The following is a 26,470-nucleotide window of genomic DNA, read 5'->3' on the forward strand; positions in this document are numbered from 1 at the left end:
AGATCATGACCTGAGCTGAAGGCAGCGGCTTAACCCACTGAGCCACCCAGGCACCCAATCTTGTCCCCTTTAATCATGAACTATAAATTGAGGTTCATCAGTTCTGAATATGATGACACTTAAAGCATGCTGTTGGTAATGTTTATATAGCCAAATTTAATTCTTAGTACTTGAATTCACCAAGAATCCATCATCTGTCATTTCACAATGTTTTCTTAGATTTAAATTTCATAGTTGATTTGCATTTTGATTTGCATCCTAATTTTTTGACTGATGATCAATGATTGGCTTGCCTTAGAAGTTAGTTAAAGCATGGGATGGTGCAGATAGGATTTTTTTTTTTTAATTGTATGACCCTGAATCAGTGCCTTGCTGTGTACTATTAGATAAGAAAGGAAATGATCATACTCAAACGTCAATATTCCTGTTCTCTCTAGGAAAAATATCCCAGGTTGTTTGATAGACCAAATAATTAGAAAGGAAAAAAAATCTTCAAGGAAGAATGGTGGGAGGAGCATTGCTAGTTTTTGGCCGTGAGAATTTTCTTTCCTATAGCTATTTCCTACATTTTAAAACTCAGTGCATTCCAATCTGGCTTCCCTCCATTCTCAAGGCTACCACTGAGCACCATGTTGCGTATATTTCAATTCTAATTTAACAAACGAGGGCACCGTTAATCCCTTTGACCACTTCCTTCTTTAAAACTTACTCTTCTCTTGGCTTTCATGACATCTCATTCTCCTGGTTTTTCTTACCTCTTTGGATATTCCTGTCCATTTCCTTTTCAATTAAAATATTTTTTGAGCTCTCATTATATTCTAGGCACTTCTAGGCATTGGACTATAGCAGTATATCAGTTTGTTATTGCTTTGTAATAAAGCATGCCAAAACTCAGTGATTTTAAAAAATAATGATTTATTATTAGAGTTTACAAATTAGTAGATTGGGAATCAGCTCATCTAAGCTGAGCTCAGAGATTGTTTGGGTTAATCATATGACTATTGATTGGTTGGAAACTCTGTTCTACTCTTGTATGGTAGGGTCATACGTCTCTCCTCTTCCTGGGACCAGAAGGCTGGCCCAGGCATGTTCTTTTCATGGTGACAGCAGAAGGACAAGGGGGTTATCTGCAACATGTAAAGCCTTTTGAAACTTAGGCTGTTGACCAAAGCAAGTTAATGGCAAACTTGGAATCAAGGGATAGGGAAATATATTTCATTTCTTTTGTGGTAGGAAACTACAAAGATAGACCTAAAAGGACATTTAAGAGGGAAAAATAATTAAGTGGATTAGTGCATACATTCACAAGCTGTCAAGCAGATTCATTCACAAGCAGATGAGATGTGAAATTTTTGCTTAAATTTCTAGTTTGAGTCAGACAATAACACATGAAAAAAATGAAGATAATTTCAGGTAGTTATTAGTCCTGTGAGGAAAAAATACCCAAAGTAATATACTTGCAGGGAGAGGGGGACCAGTGATGGCCTCTGTACTCACATACCTAGTTGGCATCTTGGATCTCTGCTTTAATAGGCATCTCAGATTTAACATGTTCATTTTTGTTTTTCATTTTTTTTAAAGTTCTTTTTTTTTTTTTTTTGTCAGAGAGAGCGAGAGACAGAGCACAAGCAGGGGGTGCAGCAGGCAGAGGGAGGAGCAGGCTCACCACTGAACAAGGAGCCTGGTGCCAGGGCTCGATCCCAGGACCCTGGGATCATGACCTGAGTCAAAGGCACTTAACTGACAGAGCTACTCAGGTGTCCCAAATTTAATATGTTCAGACGCAGACTCTTCATTGTGTTCTCCCGTAATTTTAAACTTGTTCATTTTCTAGTTTTTCTCATCTCAGTAATTGGCACTTCTATCCATTTAGATAATCAAAGCAGAAACATGAATCATCAGGGCACCTGGGTGGCTCAGTGGGTTAAAGCCTCTGCCTTTGGCTCAGGTCATGATCCCAGGGTCCTGGGATTGAGCCCTGCATCGGGCTCTCTGTTCAGCAGGGAGCCCGTTTCCTCCTCTCTCTCTGCCTACTTGTGATCTCTCTCTCTCTCTCTCTGTCAAATAAATAAAAAATATCTTAAAAAAAAATTTTTTTTTTTTCATTGTTGGGTGCCTGGGCGGCTCAGTGGGTTAAGCCTCTGCCTTTGGCTCAGGTCATGACCCCAGGGTCTGCTCAGCAGGGAGCCCGCTTCCTTTCCTCTCTCTCTGCCTGCCTTTCTGCCTCCTTTGGATCTCTGTCTGTCAAAGAAATACAAAGTTTTTTAAAAATTTTCTCATTGCTGAGCATTAAAACTCAATACAGAGAAGTGCACAAAACATAAATATACAGCTTACTGAATTCTCAGCTCCTCACTGTCACCAAAACCACCTACCAGGTAAAAAATAGAATGTTAATACCCAAGAATCCTCTATGTAGATTATTTTTATCTTAAGAATTTTGTGGGTCTCATGTGAATCTCCTTGGGTCACTCCATAAACAAAAAGCTATACCTGCAAATGCCTTTGAGATAAGCTCTCTTCCTTGGGTCCTTTCTGAGATGGCTGAGGGACAACATTCTTAAGCTTCCTTGTAGTTCTTTGATAGAGGATTTGTGAGGCAGAGGCTTTTCCTCTTTAGAGGGCTTTTTTCTATTCAAACTATATTCTGAGGCATCACTTTTTTTTTTTTTAAAGATTTTATTTATTTATTTGACAGACAGAGATCACAAGTAGGCAGAGAGGCAGGCAGAGAGAGACAGAGGAAGCAGGCTCCCTGCTGAGCAGAGAGCCCGACATGGGGCTCCATCCCAGGACCCTGGGATCATGACCTGAGCTGAAGGCAGAGACGTTTTAACCCACTGAGCCACCCAGGCGCCCCTGAGGCATCACTTCTGATCTGAGATCTTTAACAAAAGATTTGTCATACCCTGGGCCTCATCTTTGGATCATTTTTTTCCTGGCAGTGCCCTGGATTTGATCTTTGCTCAAATGATACTTCTTAATTTTAGCATCTTTTCCCATTTTGAGAAACTTGAATTTTCAAGACCATCAAGTCTTGAGTTCTTTTTATTTAATAGCCCTTTCCTCAATATAGCAATATAGATTATTTTCTATAAATGCAAGAAGAAACCATGTGGCACCTTCAATATTTTCCTTATCTAATTTTCACATAACTGCAGATAATAGTTATTATAATTTCTGCTCCCATTGTGGCAAGGCTCTCCTTTCCTCCCGTCCTCAGTAAGGTTTTATCATTTTGCAAACCTTCACCACTAGCATCCTCAAAGGATCTGGAGGCTTCTATTAATAGTTTATTTAAGGCACTTTAGGCTATCACTAGCAGTTTCCTTATAACCATCTTCTGTTCCAAAGCCATTCACATATTTTACATTTTTGTTTAGTGTAACCCCAATTCCAGTATATTAGTTTGCTCAGGCTGCTCTAGCAAAATACCACAGACTGGGTAGCTCAAATAACAAAAATTCATTTCTCACAATTCTAGAGGCTGAGAAGTCCAAGATCAAGGTGCAAGATAGCTTTATTGGTTCGCTGCCCTCTCATGTATACTTAAATGACCTCTTTTTGTGTGTGGGTGCAGAGAGAGAGAATGAGAGACAGAGTGAGAGAAGGAAACATCTTTCTCTTCTCCTTTTTATTTTTTATTTTTTTAAAGATTTTATTTATTTATTTGACAGAGAGAGACCACAAGTAGGCAGAGAGGCAGGCAGAGAGAGAATTGGGGAAGCAGGCTCCTTGCTGAGCAGTGAACCCGACGTGGGGCTCAATCCCAGGACCTTGAGATCATGAACTGAGCTGAAGGCAGAGGCTTAACCCACTGAGCCACCCAGGTGCCCCTCTCTAATCCTTTTTAAAAAGAGAAGGGCACTAACCCATCATGAAGGCCTCACCCTCATGACCTCATCTACTCTAATTACCTCCAAGGAGTCCCATTTCCAAATACCATTACATTGAGGGTTAGGGCTTCAACATACGAGTTTTGTGAGGGATATAGTCTGTACCATTTAGGTACCAAAATATGTATCATTTGTTATTGTAGAATAAGGAGACTCTGTATTTAAAAAAATAATTTCTTATTGTTTTCATCCTGGTTGTATAGTCTCTTGGGTTTAAGCACACTGGCCTTTTTTCTGTCTCTTCAGTAAGCCAAACATTTTTCTGCCTTAGAGTCTCATATTCCCTTCCCTTTGGCTACAATGCTCTTTACTCCATTCTTTCACGGTCATCTGTCCTCATCCTTATTTTTCCCCCCAAAGATTTTGTTTATTTATTTGACAGAGACCCATCATAAGTAGGCTGAGAGGCAAGCAGAGAGAGAAAGGGAAGCAGGCTCCCCACTGAGCAGAGAGCAGAGAGCTCAGGACCCTGAGATCATGACCTGAGTCAAAGGCAGAGGCTTAACGCACTGAGCTACCCAGATGCCCCCCTCCTTTTTTTTTTTTAAGGTAGGTTCCATGCCCAGCATGGAGCCCAAGATGGGGCTTGAATTCACAACACCAAGATCAAGAACTGAGCTGAGATCAAGAGTCAGATGCTTAATTGACTGAGCCACCCAGGCACCCCCATCTTTTAGGTCTTAAAAAAAACAACAGCAACTTGTCTCATATCTCCAACACTTTACAAAAGTATCTCTACTTGGATGTCTAATTGGTATCTCAAATTTAGTATGTCTAAAACTGATGCCCTAATTCTTTCCCTGAACTCCCCCTTTTCCCCCTATTCTTCCTGAAGTTTTCCCCATTCAGTAAATGGTAATTCCATCTTTCTAGGACCTTTGGCCAAAAACCTTGAAGCTGTTTTTGATTCTACTTGAACTTGACATTCACTGTATTGGCAAACCTTTTCACTCATTTTTCAGTATCCGTTTCTCACCCTTTCATGCACTTATACTACAGTGCATGCCACTATCATTTCTTACCTGGCTTGTAGAAGTCCTAATTGGTTTTTCTGCTTTTGCTTGTGTATCTCTGCAGGCAAATCTGTACTTTATAGCCAGAGCAGTGTTTTGTTTGTTTTGTTTTTTAATTCAAAAATCACCAGTCAAATCAATATTTAATTTTTTAAGATTTTATTTATTTATTTGACAGACAGAAATCACAAGTAGGCAGAGAGAGAGAGGAGGAAGCAGGCTTCCCGCTTAGCAGAGAGCCTGTGCGGGGCTTGATCCCAGGACTCTGGGATCACAACCTGAGCCGAAGGCAGAGGCTTTAACCCACTGAGCCATCCAACCGCCCCTCAATATTTAATTTTATTGACATGTATGTGACCAATCATCCCTGGCTGCTATAGGAGTATAACAGACAGGTGTAGTTAAGAAACAACTTTATTTTGAGCAGTGGGAAGGACAACGCAGTACTTAATAGCTGTATTATAATCTAAATCCTCCTTCAGAACGGTGTGTTTAAAATATAATCCAGATCATTTCACTCCTTTGCTCAAAACTCTCCATGTGTTCTCATCACACTCAGATTGAAACTTAGCTACAAATTTAGCTACAAACAGATTGAAATTTACAGCTACAAACTTCTACACTCTCTGGTCTCCCACCCTCTGTAGCTTTCTGACCTCATCTCTTACCATTTTGTTCTTTCACCATTGTACTCTAGCCACATTATCCTTTCTGTTTTTGAGAACAGTAAGCACATTCCTACTTCAGGCAGCCTTGCTGTTTCCAATTCTGGAATTCTCTACCCTAAGATCCCATCAGTGCTTACTCCATCAGGTCTTTGCTTCAACATTGTCATCCGCTTCTTTCATCACCCTCTTTCCCAGAACTCCCTATCCTCTGTCTCCTGCTTTACTATTTTATAGAACACTTACAAAAATTTGGCATATGTATTTTTTCTCTATTGACCATCTCTTCTAGCCAGAATCTAAGTTCTATAAGGCCACTGAGTTTTGTTTTATTCCCTATTCAGTGACTGTACTAAGATCAGTGCTTGGCACAAAACAGGTGTTCTGTAATTAATTAATTTTCAAAGAAAGACCATCCTAGAGCATTCAAATTGAAGTATGTCTTCCTGTTATTCTTGCTCATAGATAGCCCCGTATTGCTTTCTTTCATATAGCATCTGGCAATATTTACATTCATATATATGTTGTGTGTTTTTATTTGTTTAATTTTTGTCTTCCTCATTGTTCTGTAAACTCCATGAAAGCAGGATCCCTGTCTATTTTGTTTACTTTCAATATACCCAGCTTAGTACAGTGCTTGGCATGTAATCTAGACAGAAGAAAGTTGGTTTGTTTGTTTTTTCCTTTCTCTTCTATAGTCCCTAGCATATGTAAATAAATATTTGTTGAATGAATGGATGAATTTCCATACCTATATTGTCTTACCCCATTAAATAAGATTCTGGCTGCTGGCTTCAGGCTCATAAATATATGTGTGTGTGTATATATACATATATAATTTTGTTGTGTTCAGAAAATATTCATCAGTTGTTTTTTTTAGTTGTTTTCTTATTTTTTAGGAATGGGAAATTATATTTTGTTAAAGGCTTTTTCCAGCACCTGTTGAATTAATTGCATTATGTCCCTCATTTAGATATATTATTAGAATATTTTATTAATGGATTGCTGATATTGAACCAACTTTGCATATCTGAAATGAATGACACTTGGTCATGATGTATTGATTTTTGTGTGTGGGGGGGTTAGATTCTGTCACTATTTTATTTTATGTAGTACTTTAAATCAATATTTGTAAGTGATATTGATGTACAATTTTCTTTTTTCCTTTGTCTTTATCTTTTTCCCTTGTTTTAATACCAAGTTGTATTAATTTTATACTTCCCTTATAAAAAGAAATAGGAAGACTTTCTTTACTTTTAATGCTCTGATACAGTTTGTGGAGTATTGGGACTACAATACTTTGTAGGTTTGGTAGAATTCCCTGTGAAACCATCTTGGCCTATTTTTCTCTCTTTTTCTTTTTGGTAGTTGCTTGGTAATTTGTATCTATCTATTTATGTTTCTGTTTAAAGCAGACCCAATTTTTAGTTGCTTTTAGTATTGCTTTTATTTTTTATTTTTATTTATTTTTAAAGATTTTGTTTATTTGACAGAGGAAGACACAGCGAGAGAGGGAACACAAGCAGGAAGAGTGGGAGAGGGAGAAGCAGGCTCCCCACTGAGCAGGGAGCCTGATGCAGGCCTCAATCCCAGGACCCTGGAATCATGACCTGAGTCGAAGGCAGCCACTTAATGACTGTGCCATCCAGGCACCCCTATATATTTCTTTATGTTTAAATATCTTATCTTTAGTGAGGTCATTTGGGGCAGTCTGTATATCTCTAGGAAATTATCCATTTCATTTAGATTTCCAAATCTTTATACAGAAGTCAGAAAAGTAGTCTTTTACAATTTTAAAACTTGTTTCTATTTCAATGGTATTTTCCTCTTGCTATTTTTTTTTAAGATTGATTTATTTATTTGAGAGAGAGTGTGTGCAAGCATGAGCAGGGGAAGGGTAGAGGGAGAGGAGGAGGGAGAGAATCTCAAGCAGACTCCCCACTGAGTGGTGAGCATGTCTCAGAGCTCTATCCCAAGACTCTGAGATCAGGACCTGAGCTGAAACCAAGTCAACCAAAGTCAACCAGTTGAAACCAAACCAGCCAAGGCTCAATCATCTGAGCCACCCAGGTGCCCTTCTCTTGTTACTTTTTATTTTTTGTGTATTCATGCTTTCTCCTTTTAAAAATTAAATTAGTAGTAGTTTGCCTATTTGTAAATTTTTAAAATAACAAGATCTTGATTATGTCTACTCTTTTTATTCTTTACCAAATTAATTTCTGCTTATATCTTCCTTGTACTTTCTTTTAGTTTACTTCAGTTGTTGTTTTTCTAGTTTTTGAGTTGGAAATCTAATACATTTTCTTTCTTTTTAATGACAACTTCATTGAGATATAATTCACATCCCATTAAAGTCACTCTTTTGAAGTGTACAACTCAGTGATTTTTACTATATTCAGAGTTGTGCATCCATTACCGCTACCTAATCTCAGAACATTTTCATCACCCCAAAAGGAAGCCTCATACCCATTAGTGGTCTTCTCCATTATCTACTCCTCTCAGGCACTTGGCAGCCACTAGTCTGCCTTCTGTTATTATGGATTTGCATATTCTGGACATTTTCTTTAAATGGAATCATAATATGTGGCCTTTGTGACTGGATTCTTTCACTTAGTATAATGTCTTCCCAGTTCATTCATGCATAGCATGTACAAGGACATTATTTCTCTTCATTGCCAAATAATATTACATTTTATCACTCTTTCTTTCTTGTGTTTAGTGCTGTGTGTTTTCCTGATTGCTGCTTTAAACCTATCACATTGATTGTGATATGAATTGTTTACAGTGAATTTTATAATTTCCATTTGCATTTCTTTAATAATTTATTTTTTACCTAGGAGTTGTTTCATGGAAATATTTTTTAAATTTCTAGATGTGCTTTTATCTTATTTTATTTTACTTTATTTATTTATTTAGAGAGAGCATGCGTGTGCATATGGGCCAGCGGTAGCAGTGGGGAGGGGCAGAGGAAGATGGGGAGAGAGAATCTTAAGCAGATTCCATGGCCAGCTTGGAGCCCAATGTGAGGCTCAGTGTCACAACACTGAGATCATGACCTCAGCCAAAATCAAGTCAGACGCTTAACTGACTGAGCCACCCACGCACCTCTTAATTTTTAAAATTTATTAATAATTTTTAGTTTTGAGGTGCCTGGGTGGCTCAGTTGTTAAGTGTCTGCCTTTGGCTCAGGTCATGATCCTAGGGTGTTGGGATCAAGCCCCGCATCCAACTCCCCTATCAGTGGGGAGCCTGCTTCTCCCTCTCCCCCTGCTCCTGCTTGTGTTCCCTCTCTTGCTGTCTTTTTCCCTCTGTCAAATAAATAAATACAATCTTTAAAAAAATGCTTTTTAGTTTTATTGCATTGTGATATGGGGTGATTCCTGGTTCTGTGGCTCCCTCTTATGTCAGGGTAGTAATGTCTTCTATCTGTAGTGGATTTTTTTGAAAAATGGGTTGTGTGTCCTCTGATTTCTCTCTCTTTCTTTTTTGTCTTGCAGGACCCTAAAGGTTTCCCCCTTTGCCTCTTTCCTCTTTCACTATCCAGCTGCCAAGGGATACCTTTCCCTTTCTTTTTGCACGCCCCCGCCCTTTTTTTCTTCCATAGCTATGCTTTTCAAAGATTACCACCTTGAATCTCTGTACTTTTCAGACCCTTCCCTGCAGTCATGCTTTGATCTGTAGTAATATTGTTCACTCTTTTCACATTCGTGGGGGAGTCTTTCTCTTCCCAGTGGTGGTTTTATTTATTTATTTAATTTTATTTTTAAAAATTTTATTTATTTTTGAGAGCCAGAGAAAGAGTGAGCATGAGTAATCTCTTGTCTAGTTTTGTGGAGGGTATGGTTTTGTGCAGTTCTTGTCATTCTATGTTGTTTTTGGAGGATATGGAGAGAGAAGAGATTTAGGCAGCCTTCATTGTCCTCAGCTACCTGGAAATCCTGTGCCTGGTGTGTTTATAAGCTTATATCTTTCCTCAAGTTTTATATTGTTCAGAATACTTGGATAATTTTCTAGCCCAAACTTTGAGTTATAAATGTACAGTACTTTAGTTGAAATGTTATTCTTCATCCAGTAGATTTTTATTTTTTTTAAGATTTTATTTATTTATTTGACAGAGAGAGATCACAAGTAGGCAGAGAGGCAGGCAGAGAGAGAGAGAGGAGGAAGCAGGCTCCCTGCTGAGCAGAGAGACCCGATGCGGGACTCGATCCCCGGACGCGAGATCATGACCTGAGCCGAAGGCAGTGGCATAACCCACTGAGCCACCCAGGTGCCCCTCCAGTAGATTTTTAATAAACTGTAAAATATTATGGGCTCTGAAATTGTCATTTGAAATTGTTCTTTGTGAATGTATACTAAACATGAATGGATACAAATGTTTGTAGTAGCTCACATTCTGCTGTTAAATCAGCAGTATTTTGTGGCTTCAAAATTTGATTCAAGAAGGTTGAACTATTTTTATACTAGGAGTATCCTTTGAATAGCCAAACATCTGAATTAGCAGTTCAGGATCAGTGGTCACCAAGCCCATCATTAGTACATAGGTTTAATAAAGATATGGTAAGTCACTGGCAGAATATTTTTTAAAGGGTTATAGATTAATTGGATATAGATTAATTAGATTCCAGGGTAAGGAAAAAAAGAAAAGACATCAACACTTATTGAATATCTCTTATATCAGACACTATGCCAAGTGCTTTTGTACAGTTCAGTTGCCCCTCTTCCTACCAATCCATGCATGAATTACTTGTAAATCTTCTAATATGTGACAACAGAGCATTTGTACTTCTTGTGACAAGAAACTTGCCACCAACAGAGGCCACTCATTCCATTTTTGGGTGATTCCAATTGTTGAAATCAGATCTCTCTCCCTGTAGTTTCCATCCATGCTCCTGTATCTGTCTCCTGAGGCTCGTAAGACGTGAGCCTCTTTCACTTTATAGCTCTTCAAATTTTTGAGCCAGCGAGATGTTGTGCTTAACTTCTCTTCTCTTTAACTGTTTCTCATTTTACTTGTTTCATGAGCCATTATAACCGGTCTCATTGAGGATACTGTGTTCACATGTAAGCTTTTCTGGTAGTTGCAACACACTGTTAAATCATATTGAGCTTGTAGTCAAATAGAACCTCAAGAGCCTTTCTCATAGTTGCTCTTCCTTTTCCCAGGTTGTTTTGGGTTCTAGAAATAGAATTGGGTCCTTTAACTAATTACATTCCTCTCCAACCCATTAATAAACCTTGTTGAAATCTATTTGGATTCAACATTCTAGCAGTCCTTCCCAGGTTCAGGTTTGATGAGCATACCTTTAATTTTCTGATCCAATTTTTGGTAGATATACTAGCCAGAGCATGGCTGAGGCTAGAGGTTAGCACTAGAGACTTTTCTCCAGTTTACTGGAGAGTACTAGAGACTTTTCTCCAGGTTACAGCACATTAGTCAATGCTGGTGGTTTCACAAGTGTGTTCTGTGGGATGTTAACCTTATAACATTCTCTGTGACATGGGTCAGATAAGTTGGGAGATGCATCATCTTTTAACCACTTTCTATTTTTATTTTTATTTATTTTTTAAAGGATTTTATTTGTTTGTCAGAGAGAGAGAGAGAGAACACATAAGCATGGGGAGCAGCAGGCAGAGGGAAAGGGAGAAGCAGGCTCTCCGCTGAGCAAGGAGGCTGATGTGGGACTTGATCCCAGGACTCTGGGATCATGACCTGAGCCGAGGACAGATGCTTAACAAACTGAGCCACCCAGGTGTCTTCCGTCAGTCCCTTTTTAGACAGTAATAATATACATGTAATAATAGTAAAGGCTCTGAATGTCTTGCTATAAAGAAATATGTTTAACTTTGTTTAACCCAGTATTATCTAAACTTATTAGACAAAAGGACCCTCATTTTAAAATTTTTATTTAATTTTTATTATTTTTTAAAGATTTTATTTATTTATTTGTCAGAGAGAGCGCGAGCACAAACGGGGGGGCAGCAAGCAAAGGGAAACCAGGCTCCCTGCTGAGCAGGGTCATGACCCTGGGATCATGACCTGAGCATGACCTGAACTGAAGCCAGAAGCTTAATCAACTGAGCCACCTGGGTGTCCCCCCTCATTTTTTTAGTGACATCAAAGTTTGCTCTCCCCAAACAAAAGAAAAACCAAAACCCACACCGTAGTATTTCCTTACCTTGTCCCAAAAGATGTCCTAAAAACTTTAATTGTCTTACTGATATACAGATACTGTGTTTCATCTGATCTACTAGTCAAACCAATCAAAACAAGACATAAATCTGCTATGGCTTATTCTTACCGAATCCATATTGGCGTCCTCCTGATCATCACTCTTATGGGTATGAGATCACTAGTATGGACTCTACTTTCTTCAAGATTTGCTGAGTTGTATGTATGTTATTTCTGCTCTGAATATCATCCTCCTGCCAGAGAAGATAGAGATGAAGCAGAAATGGGGACTCTTCATTTTCCTGTGCCATACATTAACATCACTATATCAGCTTCTACAGTGGACTTTCTCCTTCCTTGGCCTTTCTGGCCCTGAAGTGGGATTCAAAATCTATCATATGCTGCTTTAACTTTTTAAAAGTAGAAAAAAAAAATGTGTTGGGGGAGCACTTGGTTGGCTCATGGTAAGCATCTGCCTTCAGCTCAGGTCATGCTCCTGAGGTCTTGGGATGAACCCTGGGTAGGTCTGCTTTTCCTTCTCCCTCAGACCCTCTCCCTTGCTCGCACTCTTGCTCTCTCGCTCGTGCTCTCTTTCTCTCTCAAATGAATAAATAAAATATCTTTTTAAAAAAGTAGTAAACATTTTTTCATATTTTACTTTCTTAATGTATGCTTTTTTTTTTAAAGATTTTATTTATTTATTTGACACACAGAGAGAAATCACAAGTAGGCAGAGAGGCAGGCAGAGAGAAAGGGGGAAACAGGCTCTCCACTGAGCAGAGAGCCTGATGCGGGACTCGATCCCAGGACCGCGAGATCATGACCTGAGCTGAAGGCAGAGGCTTAACCCACTGATCCACCCAGGCGCCCTGCTTTTGTTTTTCTGATACCAATCTTTAAGCCCTCTGTTAGGGAATTTAAAAACATAAATATTTCTTGTTAAGCTGTAACTTTTCTGAAGACCCTTTTGCTTTATCATAAGGAAGGAGAAGGATCAGGTCCTAGAGGCTGTGAGTTGTAAAATTTATTTAATCTATGGGTATTGGGTAGCTTTGGTACATTCCTTGAAAGATTTCTGGCAGTGCTTTCCTGCCTTACATCCACTGTTAATCTCAGGCTATATTTTCTGGTTTTTAAAATTGGACTCTAGTTATACTAGGTAGACTTGGCCAGTTGGAACTGTTTTCATATCATATGCTTATTAGTGGATTCAATAATACTAAAGTTTAATTACAGGAATTTTTATGAGGGATCAGTGTTGAAGTTGTTCATTTATACCAGGGAAAAGGTCATTGAAATTGATCATTTATACCAGGGAAAAGGTAGAAATATTTGGCGGGGCACTGAGTACCATTGCCATGTTTGTTAATAAGTGATAGGAAGGCATTGACCCGCTAATAGATGTTTGTTTTCTCAACAGGAACAACAGTTGAACAGTTCGCAAAAATTGGATGGAAAAATCATAAACATTCAGTTAACAACCCGTAAGTACTTAGGAAATATGAAATAATGAAAATCTGGGATATCCCGCTATGTAATGTGTAACTTTATACTTAAAAAGCAAATGTAAGACCTCAAAGGTATTAACTAGAATATGTATTGTTTTTCATATAAAAGGCTTGTACCCAAGTAAACTCTTGACTACAGTTTTAGTTTTGGGTCTGTTTATGTTTAGAGCGCCTTTAAGTTTACAAAAGAATGTGAATGGTTGGTGTTAAAGATATAATTGGTCATACATTACAACTGCAGTAATGAAATTTATTAAATAATTTTAGTTGAATATAACCAGTGATCATTTTTTTAAAAGATTTTATTTATTTATTTGACAGAGAGAGATCACAAGTAGACAGAGAGAGAGGCAGTCAGAGAGAGAGAGAGAGAGGGAAGCAGGCTCCCTGCTGAGCAGAGAGCCTGATGTGGGACTCGATTCCAGGACCCTGAGATCATGACCTGAGCCGAAGGCAGCAGCTTAACCCACTGAGCCACTCAGGTGCCCACCAGTGATCATTTTAAACCATTCCTTAAAACTTTTCTTAAAATGTTCATAAAATGCATATTAGTAGCCATTTTAATTACTTTCTATTAAATTATTTTTATTACTTTAGTAATGTTTTAGTTATGTCAGTATCATTAACACTTACTCTGATTGAATAATATGGTTATTTATATCCTAAATGATCTGAAGTAGAATTACATCCTGTGTATTACAGATCATTTGTCTTTGAATCCCTCGTGCTTAGTGCAATGCCAGGCTTATAGCCTGTATTTAATGGTTGCTGAATAAAATTGGTTCACTGGCAATTGAATTAGTGCCACTTAGCTATAACCTCTATAAAAGAATACCACTAGGCAGTAAAAGAGTAATAGCTAGCTTTACTAAATCCCAACTGTGTCACTGTGCTGGGTTTTTTTTTTTTTTAAGATTTTAGTTATTTATTTGACAGACAGAGATCACAAGTAGGCAGAGAGGCAGGCAGAGAGAGAGGAGGAAGCAGGCTCCCTGCTGAGCAGAGAGCCTGATGCAGGGCTCTATCCCAGGACCCTGAGATCATGACCCAAGCTGAAGGCAGAGGCTTTAACCCACTGAGCCACCTGGGCGCCCCTGTGCTAGGTATTTTTGTATACATTTTGATTTAATCCTCTCAAGGACACTATAAGGTAGATATTTTTATTCTCGTTTTATAGATAGGAAAACGAGATTTATAGAAATGAAGCAACTTGCACAGGATCATTCTAAGTATTGGTAAAATAATGATTATATTTTCTCCTACTAGATCATAAACTTGGTGAGGGCCAGAGCCATCTCTTCCTGTTCTTAATGCTCAGCACAGAGCTTGGAACATGATAGGTGCTCAGTAAATTGTTTCTGAACTACTAAACAAATTTTGTCATATATCCAAACATAAAACTATGACAAGAAATATTTTATACCACAAGTGGATTATTACCACATATCTCTGATGTTTCATGCTACTGTTAGGTGTCCTGATTCTCCTAATTTTTTTTAAGACTTTTTCTTTATTTATTTGACAGACAGAGATCACAAGTAGGCAGAGAGGCAGGCAGAGAGAGAGGAGAAAGCAGGCTCCCTGCTGAACAGAAATGAAAGGCTCCATCCCACAACCCTGGGATTATGACCTGAGCTGAAGGCAGGGGGTTTAACCCACTGAGCCACCCAGGCACCCTATTTTTTTAGAAAAAATTATTCATTTATTTGACAGAGAGAGAGAGAGAGATCACAAGTAGGCAGAGAGGCAGACAGAAGGGGAGGGAGAAGCAGGCCCCCCACTGAGCAGAGAGCCTGATGTGGGACTCGATCCCAGGACCTTGAGACCACGACCTGAGATGAAGGCAGAGGCTCAACCCACTTAGCCACCGAATTGCCCCTACTTTGCCAGTTTTTTTCCTGCCACTTTCTGGCTATTCCCAATCTCTAGCCTCACCAGATTACATGTTTTTTCCCAAGTATAGTATATAGCACTTACTTTTGTGTTTTTAGTTAAGCTGCTATTTCTCCTTGGAATATCTTTTTGCCTTTCTTTTATTTGGTGAATATCTACTTACCCATCAATCCCCAACCCAAATGTCATTGCTTCTCTTAACATCTTTTTATTTTATTTTTTTTAAGATTTATTTACTTATTTGAGAGAGAGAGAGAGAGAGAGAGAGAGAGGGAAAACAAGTACAGGGAGGGGTGGAGGGAGAGGGAGAAACTTGAGCAGACTTCTTGCTGAGCTCAGAGCCCAATGCAGGGCTTGATCCTACGACTCTGAGATCATAACCTGAACTGAAATCAAGAGTTGGATACTCAACTGGCTGTACCACCCAGGGGCCCCCTCTTAACGCCTTCTTAAAGCTTCCTGGGCACATTTTTTTTCCTCATGAGTTTTGTTGCCCTGTCTCTATACTTACATTATAACACATCACACTATCGTACCTAGTTCTTTATAAGTCTTTCTTCTTTGATGATGGTATTGGAACATAGTATATGTTCAATAAAACTTTGCTGTTACTGAATAGTAAAGTTTGGATGAGTAGTCTTAAGTCCATAAAAATGGTCTAAAACTGAATTCTTTGTCCTTAGAACTTGGAAAACCATTAAAAATATTTGTGATTTCCTGAATAGTAAGGAGCTATACCAACATATTGAGGAATTGACAGCATTGCAGTCTCTTGGCTTTGAGGCGCCAAGGAGTAGTTTTGTTTTGTAGTAGGATTTTATTTATTTATTTGAGAAGAAAGTGAGAGAGAGAAAGCATGATGGGGGAAGGGTCAGAGGGAGAAGCAGACTTTCCACCGGCAGGGAACCTAATGTAGGACTCAATCCCAGGATTCCGGGATCATGAACCTAGCCAAAGGCAGATGCTTAACAGACTGAGCCACCCCGGTGCCCCCAAGGAGTAGTTCTTAACTTTCCTTGAGAGTCAAATCTTCTTAGTCTTTCTCTTACTTATCACTGTGCCTAAATAGGCATCATTTATTCACTCATTATGGCGTTCTTCTAAAGGAATTTCATTCACTCAACAGCTAGGTATTCAGTAGCCTACTATGTGCAAGACATTTCTTTTTTTTTTTTTTAATTTTTTTAAAAAAGATTTTATTTATTTATTTGACAGAGAGAAATCACAAGTAGATGGAGAGGCAGGCAGAGAGAGAGAGGAAGGGAAGCAGGCTCCCTGCTGAGCAGAGAGCCCGATGCGGGGCTCGATCCCAGGACCCTGAGATCATGACCTGAGCCGAAGGCAGCGGCTTAACCCACTGAGCCACCCAGGCGCCCCAAGACATTTCTTTAGCTACTAGTGATATAGCAGTGAACAAGGCAGTTAAGTTCCTTGCCCCATGAATCTTCTATTGCATAGTATAAGTACTCAATTATGTTGACTAGGCAGATGTTATTTCTGGATGTCAGTTTCATCATATAAAACTCTTTAAAACACTGAAGAATAGCCTTATAGGTTTTGCTCAGAAATTTCAGATGCCAACTTCTTGCACTAGGTTTTGCTTGGTTAAGAAAGAAAGAGAATCCTGTGCTTGCTGACCAGTCATTATAGATACCCTGTTACATATTTCTAAGAAGGTTGAATTACAAAACTATTCTTAAATATTTTCTCACAAATTATAAGGATATTTAAAGGCAGTGAGAATTGTGATAAGTAGTATAGAATGAGGGATAGCTCATGCCTCTTGAGTCATCAGACCTGTATATAATTTTATGTATGAAAGTTATAACTTTCTCCTGGTTGTCTCTACTTAAATGTTCCACAAGTGCCTCAGAGTCAACATGTCCATATAGAATTTATCATTTCCCCTCAACCCTATTTTTCCTTCAGTATTCTCCATGAATGACATCAATATATACCGATTTATAGAAAACTAGAAGTCATTCTTCTTCTATTTTTTTTTTAAACGTAGGCTCCATACCTCATGTGGAGCCCAGTGCGGGATGTGGAGCCCAGTGCAGATGTGGAGCCCAGCACTGGGAGTAGAGCCAATGTGGGGCTTGAACTCACAACCCCAGAGATCAGGACTTGAGCTGAGATTTAGAGTTGGATGCTTAACTGACTGAGACACCCAGGCACCCCAGTTAGAAGTCATTCTTAACTCTGCCTTCTTCCTCAGTGTCCCATATGAGTTGCAGATGAGTAGAGGATGAACAGAAACCTAGTGACTGTCTCTTGAAATCATTTCTTCTCTCCATATTTCACTTCCAGTTCCCTACTTTAGGCCCTTATCATTTCCTGCCTTAATTGTTATCATAATCTCTTGGTTTAGTTGCTTTTGGTAATCCCTTTACCATCTCTTTTCCATATCCTAGGCTTCTTGTTTAAATACAACTGTGGTGGTGCCTGGTGGCTCAGTCAATTAAGCATTTGCCTTTGGCTCAGGTCGTGATCCCAGGGTCCTGGGATTGAGCCCCACATCGGGTTCTCTGCTTAGTGAGGAGTCTGCTTCTCCCTCTCCCTCAGCCCTCTCCTCCACTTGCACTCTCTGTCATACACTTTTTCTCTCAAATAGATAAATAAAATCTTTGAAAAAAATAATTGAAAGTCTGATTGTCTTACCCCAGCTGAATATCCTTTGGTAGTTCTTCATTGTTTTTAGTATATATATACACACACATATATATACATATATATATATTTTAAAGATTTTATTTATTTATTTGGCAGAGAGAGACACAAGCAGGGGGAGCAGGAGAGGGAGAAGCCAGCTTCCCACTGAGTAGGGAGCCTGATGTGGGGCTCAATCCTAGGACCCTGGGATCATGACTGAGCCAAAGGCAGATGCTTAATGACTGAGCCACCCAGGCACCCCTGTTTTTAGTATAAAATGTAAATACCATATACTGGCCTTTTATGATCTGATCTTTGTTTATTTCTCTCATTCTTTCTTCTTCACCTTGAGTCCACATTTCCTCCCAAACTTCATGGCCTGGCTTCAGTGAACTACTTTAACTCAAGAGGCTTTGGTGTACTGATCTTTTTGCCAGGAATTCTCTATCTCCTACTTTCTCTTATTTGCTAACCCCAGAGAGGAAGCTCCCTTTGGTACCTGGGTCTCTTGCCAATCCTGTGTGCTCCCATGCCACACTGTGTAACATTTTTTCTAAAAATATTTTATTTATTCATATATTGGGGGGGGGCACACAGGCTCACATGTGTGAGCCTGGGGGAGAGGGAGAGAATCTCATGACCCTGAGATCATGACCTGAGCCAAATCCAAAAGTCACATGTTTAACTGACTGAGCCACCCAGGTGCTCCCCTGTATAACATTTCTGTAATGGTATTTATCATATTGTATTTGTTTGCCACAGATTCAGACTGAATTCTTTGAGGGTAAGGACCCATGGGACATACCCTTGTCCTACTTGCCTAGCACAGAATCTGGCATAAATTAGGTATTTTTTTGGAAGTTGGTGGTGGTCAACATTAACTTTAGAAGCAGAGGTACACATACTAGTATACAGCTCTAAGTTACATGGGCTTTATTTCTAAACATTTGAATTGCTTATTAATTTCTATACCAGTTGAAGTTTGCTTTTAGAATCTCCTTTGTGGTGTCTAATGTTTCTGCTATTTCTGTCAGAGCAGTTTCTGAAACCACCTGATTTTATTTTTATTTTTTTATTTTAAAAAATATTTTATTTATTTATTTGAGAGTGAGAGAGACAACATGAATAGGATAGAGGAGCAGAGGGAGAGGCAGATCCCTGCTCAGCAGAGAGCCTGACATGAGGCTCGATCCCAGGACTCTGAGATCATGACCTGAGCTGAAGGCAGTTGCTTAACAACTGAGCCACCCAGGCACCCTTGTTTTGCTTCTAAGGAGCTAGTATTAAATAATTCTTCAGGGGGAAAAAATAGTATTTTATTTTGACCCCCAACTGATCTGACATACCTGCTAGGTGTACTGCAATTCAATTCTGTCGCTAATCACTTGAGTTGATGCAGATCCCCTGAATTAAGGATTTAGTCCTCCACAAGACTGCCCTCACTTAAGAAGCTAACCGCAAGTAGGGTCTCTAGGCCACCTGCAGTTCCGAACAACTGACTATAAATTCAGGGGTTTCCACGATCATTTGTGTTTGATAATTCACTAGACTTATTCCCAGAATTCAGGAGAGTGTTGTACTTATGATTACAGTACTATTATGAAGGACACAGCTCAGAAACAGCAAATAAGGAGGCACATAGGGTAAAATCTGTGAGAGTTCCTAAAGCTGAGCTTTGGCACCCTCTTCCCATGGAGTCAGGACACATCACCCTCTGGATAAATGAAGGTACTCACCAATCAGGTAGCTCCAGCAAGCTTCAGTGTCCATAGATTTTACTGGGGCTTTATTAGGCAGGCATACTTGATTAAATCATTGGCCACATAACTGAACTCCATCTCCAGCCCCTCCCTTCTTTTCAGGGGTCAAAGTGGCTCAAAAGTCCTAACTCTGTATTCACATGGTTGATGTTTCTGATGACCAGCCCCCTGCCGCCCCTCTTCCTGCACTCCCCCTTAACAAGGGCCCACTATGAGTCACCCTATTAGCATAACAAAGACATTAATGATCATTTCTTGCCTTAATTAAAAGCTTCAGTTCGGACAAACAATTTATATTAAGGTTGAAACTGTTCATAAAAGACTGTCTTTTGGTTGTTAAATTTACATATTATTCTCTGACTTCTGCATCAGAATATTTTTTCAACAAAATTGTAATTGCTACCTCGGGTATTCTGTAACTACTTATTTTGTATTTAGGAATTCCCAGTTCCAGCAGGAATACAGTTTGGATGAAGTGATGACATCTCGAGAAGTTTTTGATTATTTGACTGTCTTACAATGTTGGTAAGAAAACCTCATTTAATATTTATTTATTCTTTAAAAAGATTTATTTCTTTATTTGGGAGAGAGAGAAAGAGTGGGAGTGAGAAGGGAGGAGCAAAGAGAATCTTCAAGCAGGCTCCATGCTGAGTGCAGAGCCCAACGATGTGGGGCTAGATCCCAGACCCATGAGGTCATGACCTGAGCCAAAACCAAGAGTCGGATGCTGAACTGACTGAGCCACCTCTGCGTCCCCACATTTTAATATTTAATAGGAAAAAATAATTGCTCCCTCCCACCACCTTAGGTAAACCTTAGGCTTTGTGTCTGGGTAAATCTGTATTTATGTCTGCTTCTGTAGCACTCCTGCTAATGTCCTCATTCTGGAGGGAGGACCCATATTTCCTATTCATATCTAGAGACTGTCTTTTCTCTTGGAAAATTCTGTATTTTATTTCCTTCTTTCATGAGTTCTACCTACTTTTAAAAACTTATATTTTATTCATGTAAATGTGGCTTAGGCCAGTGGAGTCCAGAGTTTTTCTCTTAAGCATTTTGTTTTCTCTGCTCCATGCTTCTACCTTAGGAAACGTTACTCAATTACAGTAACTAAGAGGAAATGTGAAATAAAAATGAAAAACAAGAAAAACAAGAAAAAAATAGCTCTAATAATGGTAACGGTTACATCTTGAAAATTGCTTGTTAATATCTGTCTCCCCAAAAATGAAATTAGTACTTCAGAGCTCCTGCCTGTGCCCAGTTATCACCTAGAAGATACTGGCTAGGATGCAGGTGAACAAATGGGGCCAGCTTTTATCAGTTGCAGTAAAAAGGTCTGTCCATTTATAAAGTCCAGCTGAACTCAGAGAAGGCTTTTTGAGTTTGCCACTTTCCTTCACAGCTTGTTATAAGGAAAAGAGGAGATGTCCTCTTTGAGGAGATCGCCAAAGTCTTAACTAAACCACTTTCTGTTTTGGACTTTGTGGTCTCTTTATTCCATCCTTTCCCAGTTTTCAAAAGTATTCCATGACTGGTTATTTGGGAGATAGCAAAGCTGGACTAGTTAGGCCTAGAGTAGAATTTTTATTATACTGGGATAGGAAGAACATTGTGGACTCCTCAGAAGTCACTATAAGATGCCTTATGCCTCTGCAGAGGCTAATCCAGGATTCTTTGCAAAAGAAGTTTAGGGGAGAGACTCGTGGAGATCAAGCAGTGAGCTGAGCTTTGGCACCCTCTTCCTGTGCATTTAAGTTCTTGATAGAGGTTCAGTCCTCAAGTGGGAAGCATGTGTAATTTTTAACTGTGGATTTTACAGTGAAGAGAGTGCAATGACTAACAAGCATCCTCAATTTTTCTTTCCACATAGAAAGAACAACTAGTCTGTAATCCTAGGATAGAGGTGGACTGGGTGTAAATAATTGTTTTTACCTTCTCTTAGTCCCACTTCCGATGGTGCTGCAGCGGCAATTTTGGCTAGTGAACGGTTTGTACGGAAGCATGGCCTGGAATCCAAAGCTGTGGAAATTTTGGCACAAGAGATGGTAACTGATTTGCCAAGCTCATTTAAAGAGAACAGCATTATTAAAATGGTATGTATGAGATTTTTAAAAATGAAGTTCAATTAGCCAACATATAGGGTATGTCTGAGATTATGTTTTATTTATCAGTTGAGAAATTTCTGTTTGAAAATTTCAAGGTGACCTCATGTTGTCATTCATTCTAGAAGTTATTTACTTGAAAAAAAAATCAATCCAGAAAATTTAATATTATAACCCACCCTTAAGAATCTGTTAAGGGGATGGGACGCCTGGGTGGCTCAGTTGGTTAAGCGGCTGCCTTCGGCTCAGGTCATGATCCCACCGTCCTGGGATCGAGTCCCGCGTCGGGCTCCTTGCTTGGCAGGGAGCCTGCTTCTCCCTCTGCCTCTGCCTGCCACTCTGTCTGCCTGTGCTCGCTCTCGCTTCTCTCTCTATGACAAATAAATAAATAAAATCTTAAAAAAAAATAAAAATAAAAATAATTCTAAAAAAGAATCTGTTAAGGGGGAAAAAAAATGAGAACATATGCTTCTTGTAATAGAGCCATGAATGCATTTTTAACTTACTAAAACAATGCTATTTTGGTGGGCTTTTTCTGTCTGAATTGACTGGATATACCCAGAGCTCCTTTCTTACACAATTAAGGGAAAAACAAGGATATTTTCAGAGATCTTTCTTGATGCTTAACACTTTAAAAATCCTGATAAAAGATTGAGTGTATATGGAAGAAGTTAAAAAATTGAGAATTCAGACCTAGAGTTAGTTGACTATTTGAAGATACACACATATATATTAAAGAAATGCAAAGGTGCATATATGCACACATATATAACAATCATAAGGTAATTAGAGTTTACAAATGATACTACAATAATACTTTGAATTTGAAAATGTCTAACTTGCCTAAAATGACAAAGCTGGGATGTGGCTGTGTGTCTCAGATTTTCTGGTTATAGTGTTTACATCACATTTTTTTTCCTTGGAGAAAAGTTAACTTGTTATTATCTGAGATCAAAGGGGTGTTAAGAGCAAGGGTTTTTAAGTGAAGATTGGTTTATTTCCAGATAGAAATTCCTCATAGTTTTTAGTGTATTTGAGTCATAATGATCTCTTGATCAATCTCTTCCCACCTATTTACCACAACAACATATTGTGGGTTGAAGGAGTTTTTATAAATGCACAAGAAATGGCCTGAGGAATTGTAAGTCCTTTTAATATATATTATTTAAAATTCTGTTCTTGGGTGCCTGAGTGGCACAGTGGGTTAAAGCCTCTGCTTTCAGCTCAGGTCATGATCCTAGGGTCCTGGCATCCAGCCCCGCATGGGGCTCTCTGCTCAGCAGGGAGCCTGCTTCCTCCCCTCTCTCTCTCTCTGCCTGCCTCTCTGCCTACTTGTGATCTCTGTCTGTCAAATGGATAAATAAAATCTTTTAAAAATTAAAAAAAAAATAAAATTCTGTTCTTTGTAGTACAGAATTTTATATGTACATTCTCCATCCTGAATATTCTTTTATTTGGACTTTCTATGTGATATAGAATGAATTGAGATCTCAATACTTGCACTCAATTTTTAGCTGTAAAGGTTATCCATATTAATCTTTTATAAATCTTATATAAAAGTCCCAGTTTTGATGCCCTTAATTTATTTATATGTGGTTTTGGTTTTAGGTTGGCTTTGATATGAGTAAAGAAGCTGCCAGAAAGTGCTATGAGAAATCTGGCCTGAGACCAAGTGATATTGATGTTATAGAACTTCATGATTGCTTTTCTGTCAATGAACTCCTTACTTACGAAGCACTGGGACTCTGTCCAGAAGGTAATATTTTTGGTGAGATGCAGATTAATTTAGTAAATTTCGCTGAGGAAATTTCATTTTTGCCACTAAAAAGAGGAATTCACTAATCATCTTTACCTCCATGTTGGCTCTGCTGTACTGTGCAAAGTGAAATGTAAGCTATCTTGATACTAGACTTTCTAGAACATGTAGTCTTGGACAATACTGACACTGAGATCACAGATTATACAAATAAATTGTATTATGTAAGTCAGGAGGAGTACTTGCTAAGTAAAAAAAAGGGGGGAATAAAAATTACATAGGTACTTCCAAATATTTCATATTGTGTTTGAATAAAGACTTGTAGAAAGGAAAATGGAAAAACTGGTTGTTGAGATCTGGAGGATTTTTTTCTTTTCATTTCCAAAATGGTTGTTATTTTTCATTAATATCATTAAAACACTCTCTCGCAAATAAATAAATAAATAAAATAGCCACTCCAATCTTCTTATGCTTACTGTTTGCATGATATATTCTTTTCTGTTCCTTTGCTCTTAACCTGTATATGTTATTTATCTACCTGCATAAGGTGTGTCTTTTGTAAGGAGTAGTGTATTGTTTTCTATCCTTTGTTAATTTCTGCCTTTTAACTGGAGTCTTTGAACCTGTGCTAATATATTAGCTATTAACTATATGTGATCACTGAATCCTTCAAAGGAGGCTAGTCCAAATTGAGATGTGCTATATGAAATACATACTGGGTTTTGAATACTTAATATGAAAAATAGAATGTAAGGTATTTTATAGTTTTTTCACTGTTTACATGTTGAAAATGGTTTGGATATAGTGTTAAATAAAATAATACATTAAACAAAAGATATGTTCGAAAAATTTCAAAGTGCATATGTAATTTGCTTTATATTTATTTGACAGTGTTATTTAGATCATTAACATTTAATGTAATTATTGATAAACTATGACTTGGGTTGACTATTATCTGTTATTTGTTGTCTTCTCTTCTTGAACCTGTTCTTCTATTCTCCCTCTCCTGCTTTCTTTTGGATTATTGGAATATTTTATTTTTCATCATTTATTTATTTATTTTATTTATTTGACAGACAGAGATCACAAGTAGGCAGAGAGGCAGGCAGGAGAGAGGAGGAAGCAGGCTCCCTGCTGAGCAGAGATCCCAATTCGGGGCTTGATCCCAGGATCCTGGGATCATAATCTGAGCCGAAGGCAGAGGCTTTAACTCATTGAGCCACCAGGCATCCCACCATAGTTTTTAACCTACAACCTAGATTTAAAGTAAAATTAGAAGTGATAGGGACACCTGGGTGGCTCAGTCAGAGGAGCATGTGACTCTTGATCGTGGATTTGTGAGTTTGAGCCCTACATAGGGTGTAGAGAGGCTACTTAAAAATAAAATCTTTAGGGCACCTGGATGGCTCAGTGGTTAAGTGTCTGCCTTCAGCTCAGGTCATGATCCCAGGGTCCTGGGATCAAGTCCCACATCTGGCTCCCTGCTTGGCAGGAAGCCTGCTTCGCCCTCTCCCACTCCCACCACTCGTGTTCCTGCTCTTGCTCTCTCTCTCTGTCAAATAAATAAAATCTTTAAAAAAAAAAACCCACAAAATAAAAAGAAGTATCATTCACAAAAAATTCTGTGATTAGTGTGTTTTAGTTTATCAATGGAGAACCTCTTGTTTTTAAAGGCAGTAAAATATTTCATTAAGAACATAAGCTGTGGAGGCAGGCTGCCTGGTAATTAATCCTAGATCAATCCCCTGCTGTTGCCTTGGACTCGTTACTTATCTATAAAATGGGAAAGATAATACCTACTTCTCAGGGTTGACGATTAAATTATGTAAATATATGGAAAATAATTAGAATAAGGCCTGACACTGAGTGTGTACTTAAAAGTTACTAGCCACCTCTAACAGCACCACAACCACCTTTATCATCTTTCTTTGGAGGTTCCATTTCACTATATGGATAGAAGAATATTTTATGCAATGCATGCATTTTAATTTACTTCTTAACCACCTGGAAGAATCACCAGAGAATTGATAGGAATGTTGAAATCACCCAGTGTATAATTTTCATTTTCTTTTAAGCTTACATTTATGGCTGAACAGTATTTTCAGCCACTTCCCTTCATTTCATGACCCCTGCCCTTCCCCCACTCCCTACACTCTCCCCTCCGTTTAGTTTACTAGGAATGTTTATATAGCATATAACGTGCAATTGCAAATTGAAATGGTAGGGGGCGCCTGGGTGGCTCAGTGGATTAAAGCCTCTGCCTTCCTCTCAGGTCATGGTCCCAGCACCCTGGGATGGAGCCTCTTGTCGAACTCTCTGCTTGGTGGGGGGGCCTGCTTCCCCTCCACCCCCACACCCCCTCCACCCCTCCCCCACCTGCCTCTCTGCCTACTTGTGATCTCTGTCTGACTTGTGATCTCTGTCTGTGAAATAAATAAATAAAATCTTAAAAAAAGAAAGTGGAAATGGGGGCACCTAGGTGGCTCAGTCCATTAAGCATCTGCCTTTGGCTCAGGTCATGATCCCAGGGTCCTAGGATTGAAACCTCCCCCTGCTCCCCTGCACGTCTGTAGGGCTCCCTGCTCAGTGGGGTATCTGAGTCTGCTTCTCCCTCTGCCCCTCTGCCCCTTGTGCTCTTTCTCTCTGTTTCTCTCTATCTCTCAAGGAAATAAATAAAATCTTAAAGAAAAAGGAAATTAATATATTGGGCAATATTATGGATTTTTAAAGCTGATATGATTATTTTAGTTATAGTATTGTATTTAGTTTCATTCTTTAGGTATCTGAATCTGTTATAGTTGTAGCAATTTTGGAAGACAGAGAGTTCTTAGGAAGTAATAAGAGTTCTCTTTCACACATGAAATTTTCTGTTTTTTTTTTTTTAAAGATTTTATTTATTTATTTGACAGAGATAGATCACAAGTAGGCAGAGCAGCAGGCAGAGAGAGAGGAGTAAGCAGGCTCCCAACTGAGCAGAAAGTCCAAAGCGAGACTCAATCCCAGGACCCTGGAATCATGACCTGAGCCGAAAGCAGAGGCTTAACCCACTGAGC

General features: G+C 38.8%; 1 protein-coding gene and 1 non-coding gene across 2 annotated transcripts in view; one reads left to right on the forward strand and one right to left on the reverse strand.

Annotated features, from left to right (window-relative positions):
* The window catches only part of SCP2 (sterol carrier protein 2), a 109,861-nt gene that overhangs the window by 38,249 nt on the left and 45,142 nt on the right, over positions 1-26,470 (forward strand). The window contains exons 7-10 of the mRNA XM_044238257.1: positions 13,167-13,230; positions 19,998-20,084; positions 21,502-21,652; positions 23,270-23,417. Of these exons, the coding sequence (XP_044094192.1) occupies positions 13,167-13,230; positions 19,998-20,084; positions 21,502-21,652; positions 23,270-23,417 (450 nt within the window). The remainder of the gene's footprint in view (positions 1-13,166; positions 13,231-19,997; positions 20,085-21,501; positions 21,653-23,269; positions 23,418-26,470) is intronic.
* LOC122901600 lies at positions 5,257-5,388 on the reverse strand. Its single transcript, XR_006383594.1, has one exon. It is a non-coding gene; the product is annotated as a small nucleolar RNA SNORA63 (small nucleolar RNA).

Source organism: Neovison vison, chromosome 2 (genome assembly GCF_020171115.1).
Source record: "Neovison vison isolate M4711 chromosome 2, ASM_NN_V1, whole genome shotgun sequence".
Classification (NCBI taxonomy): domain Eukaryota; kingdom Metazoa; phylum Chordata; class Mammalia; order Carnivora; family Mustelidae; genus Neogale; species Neogale vison.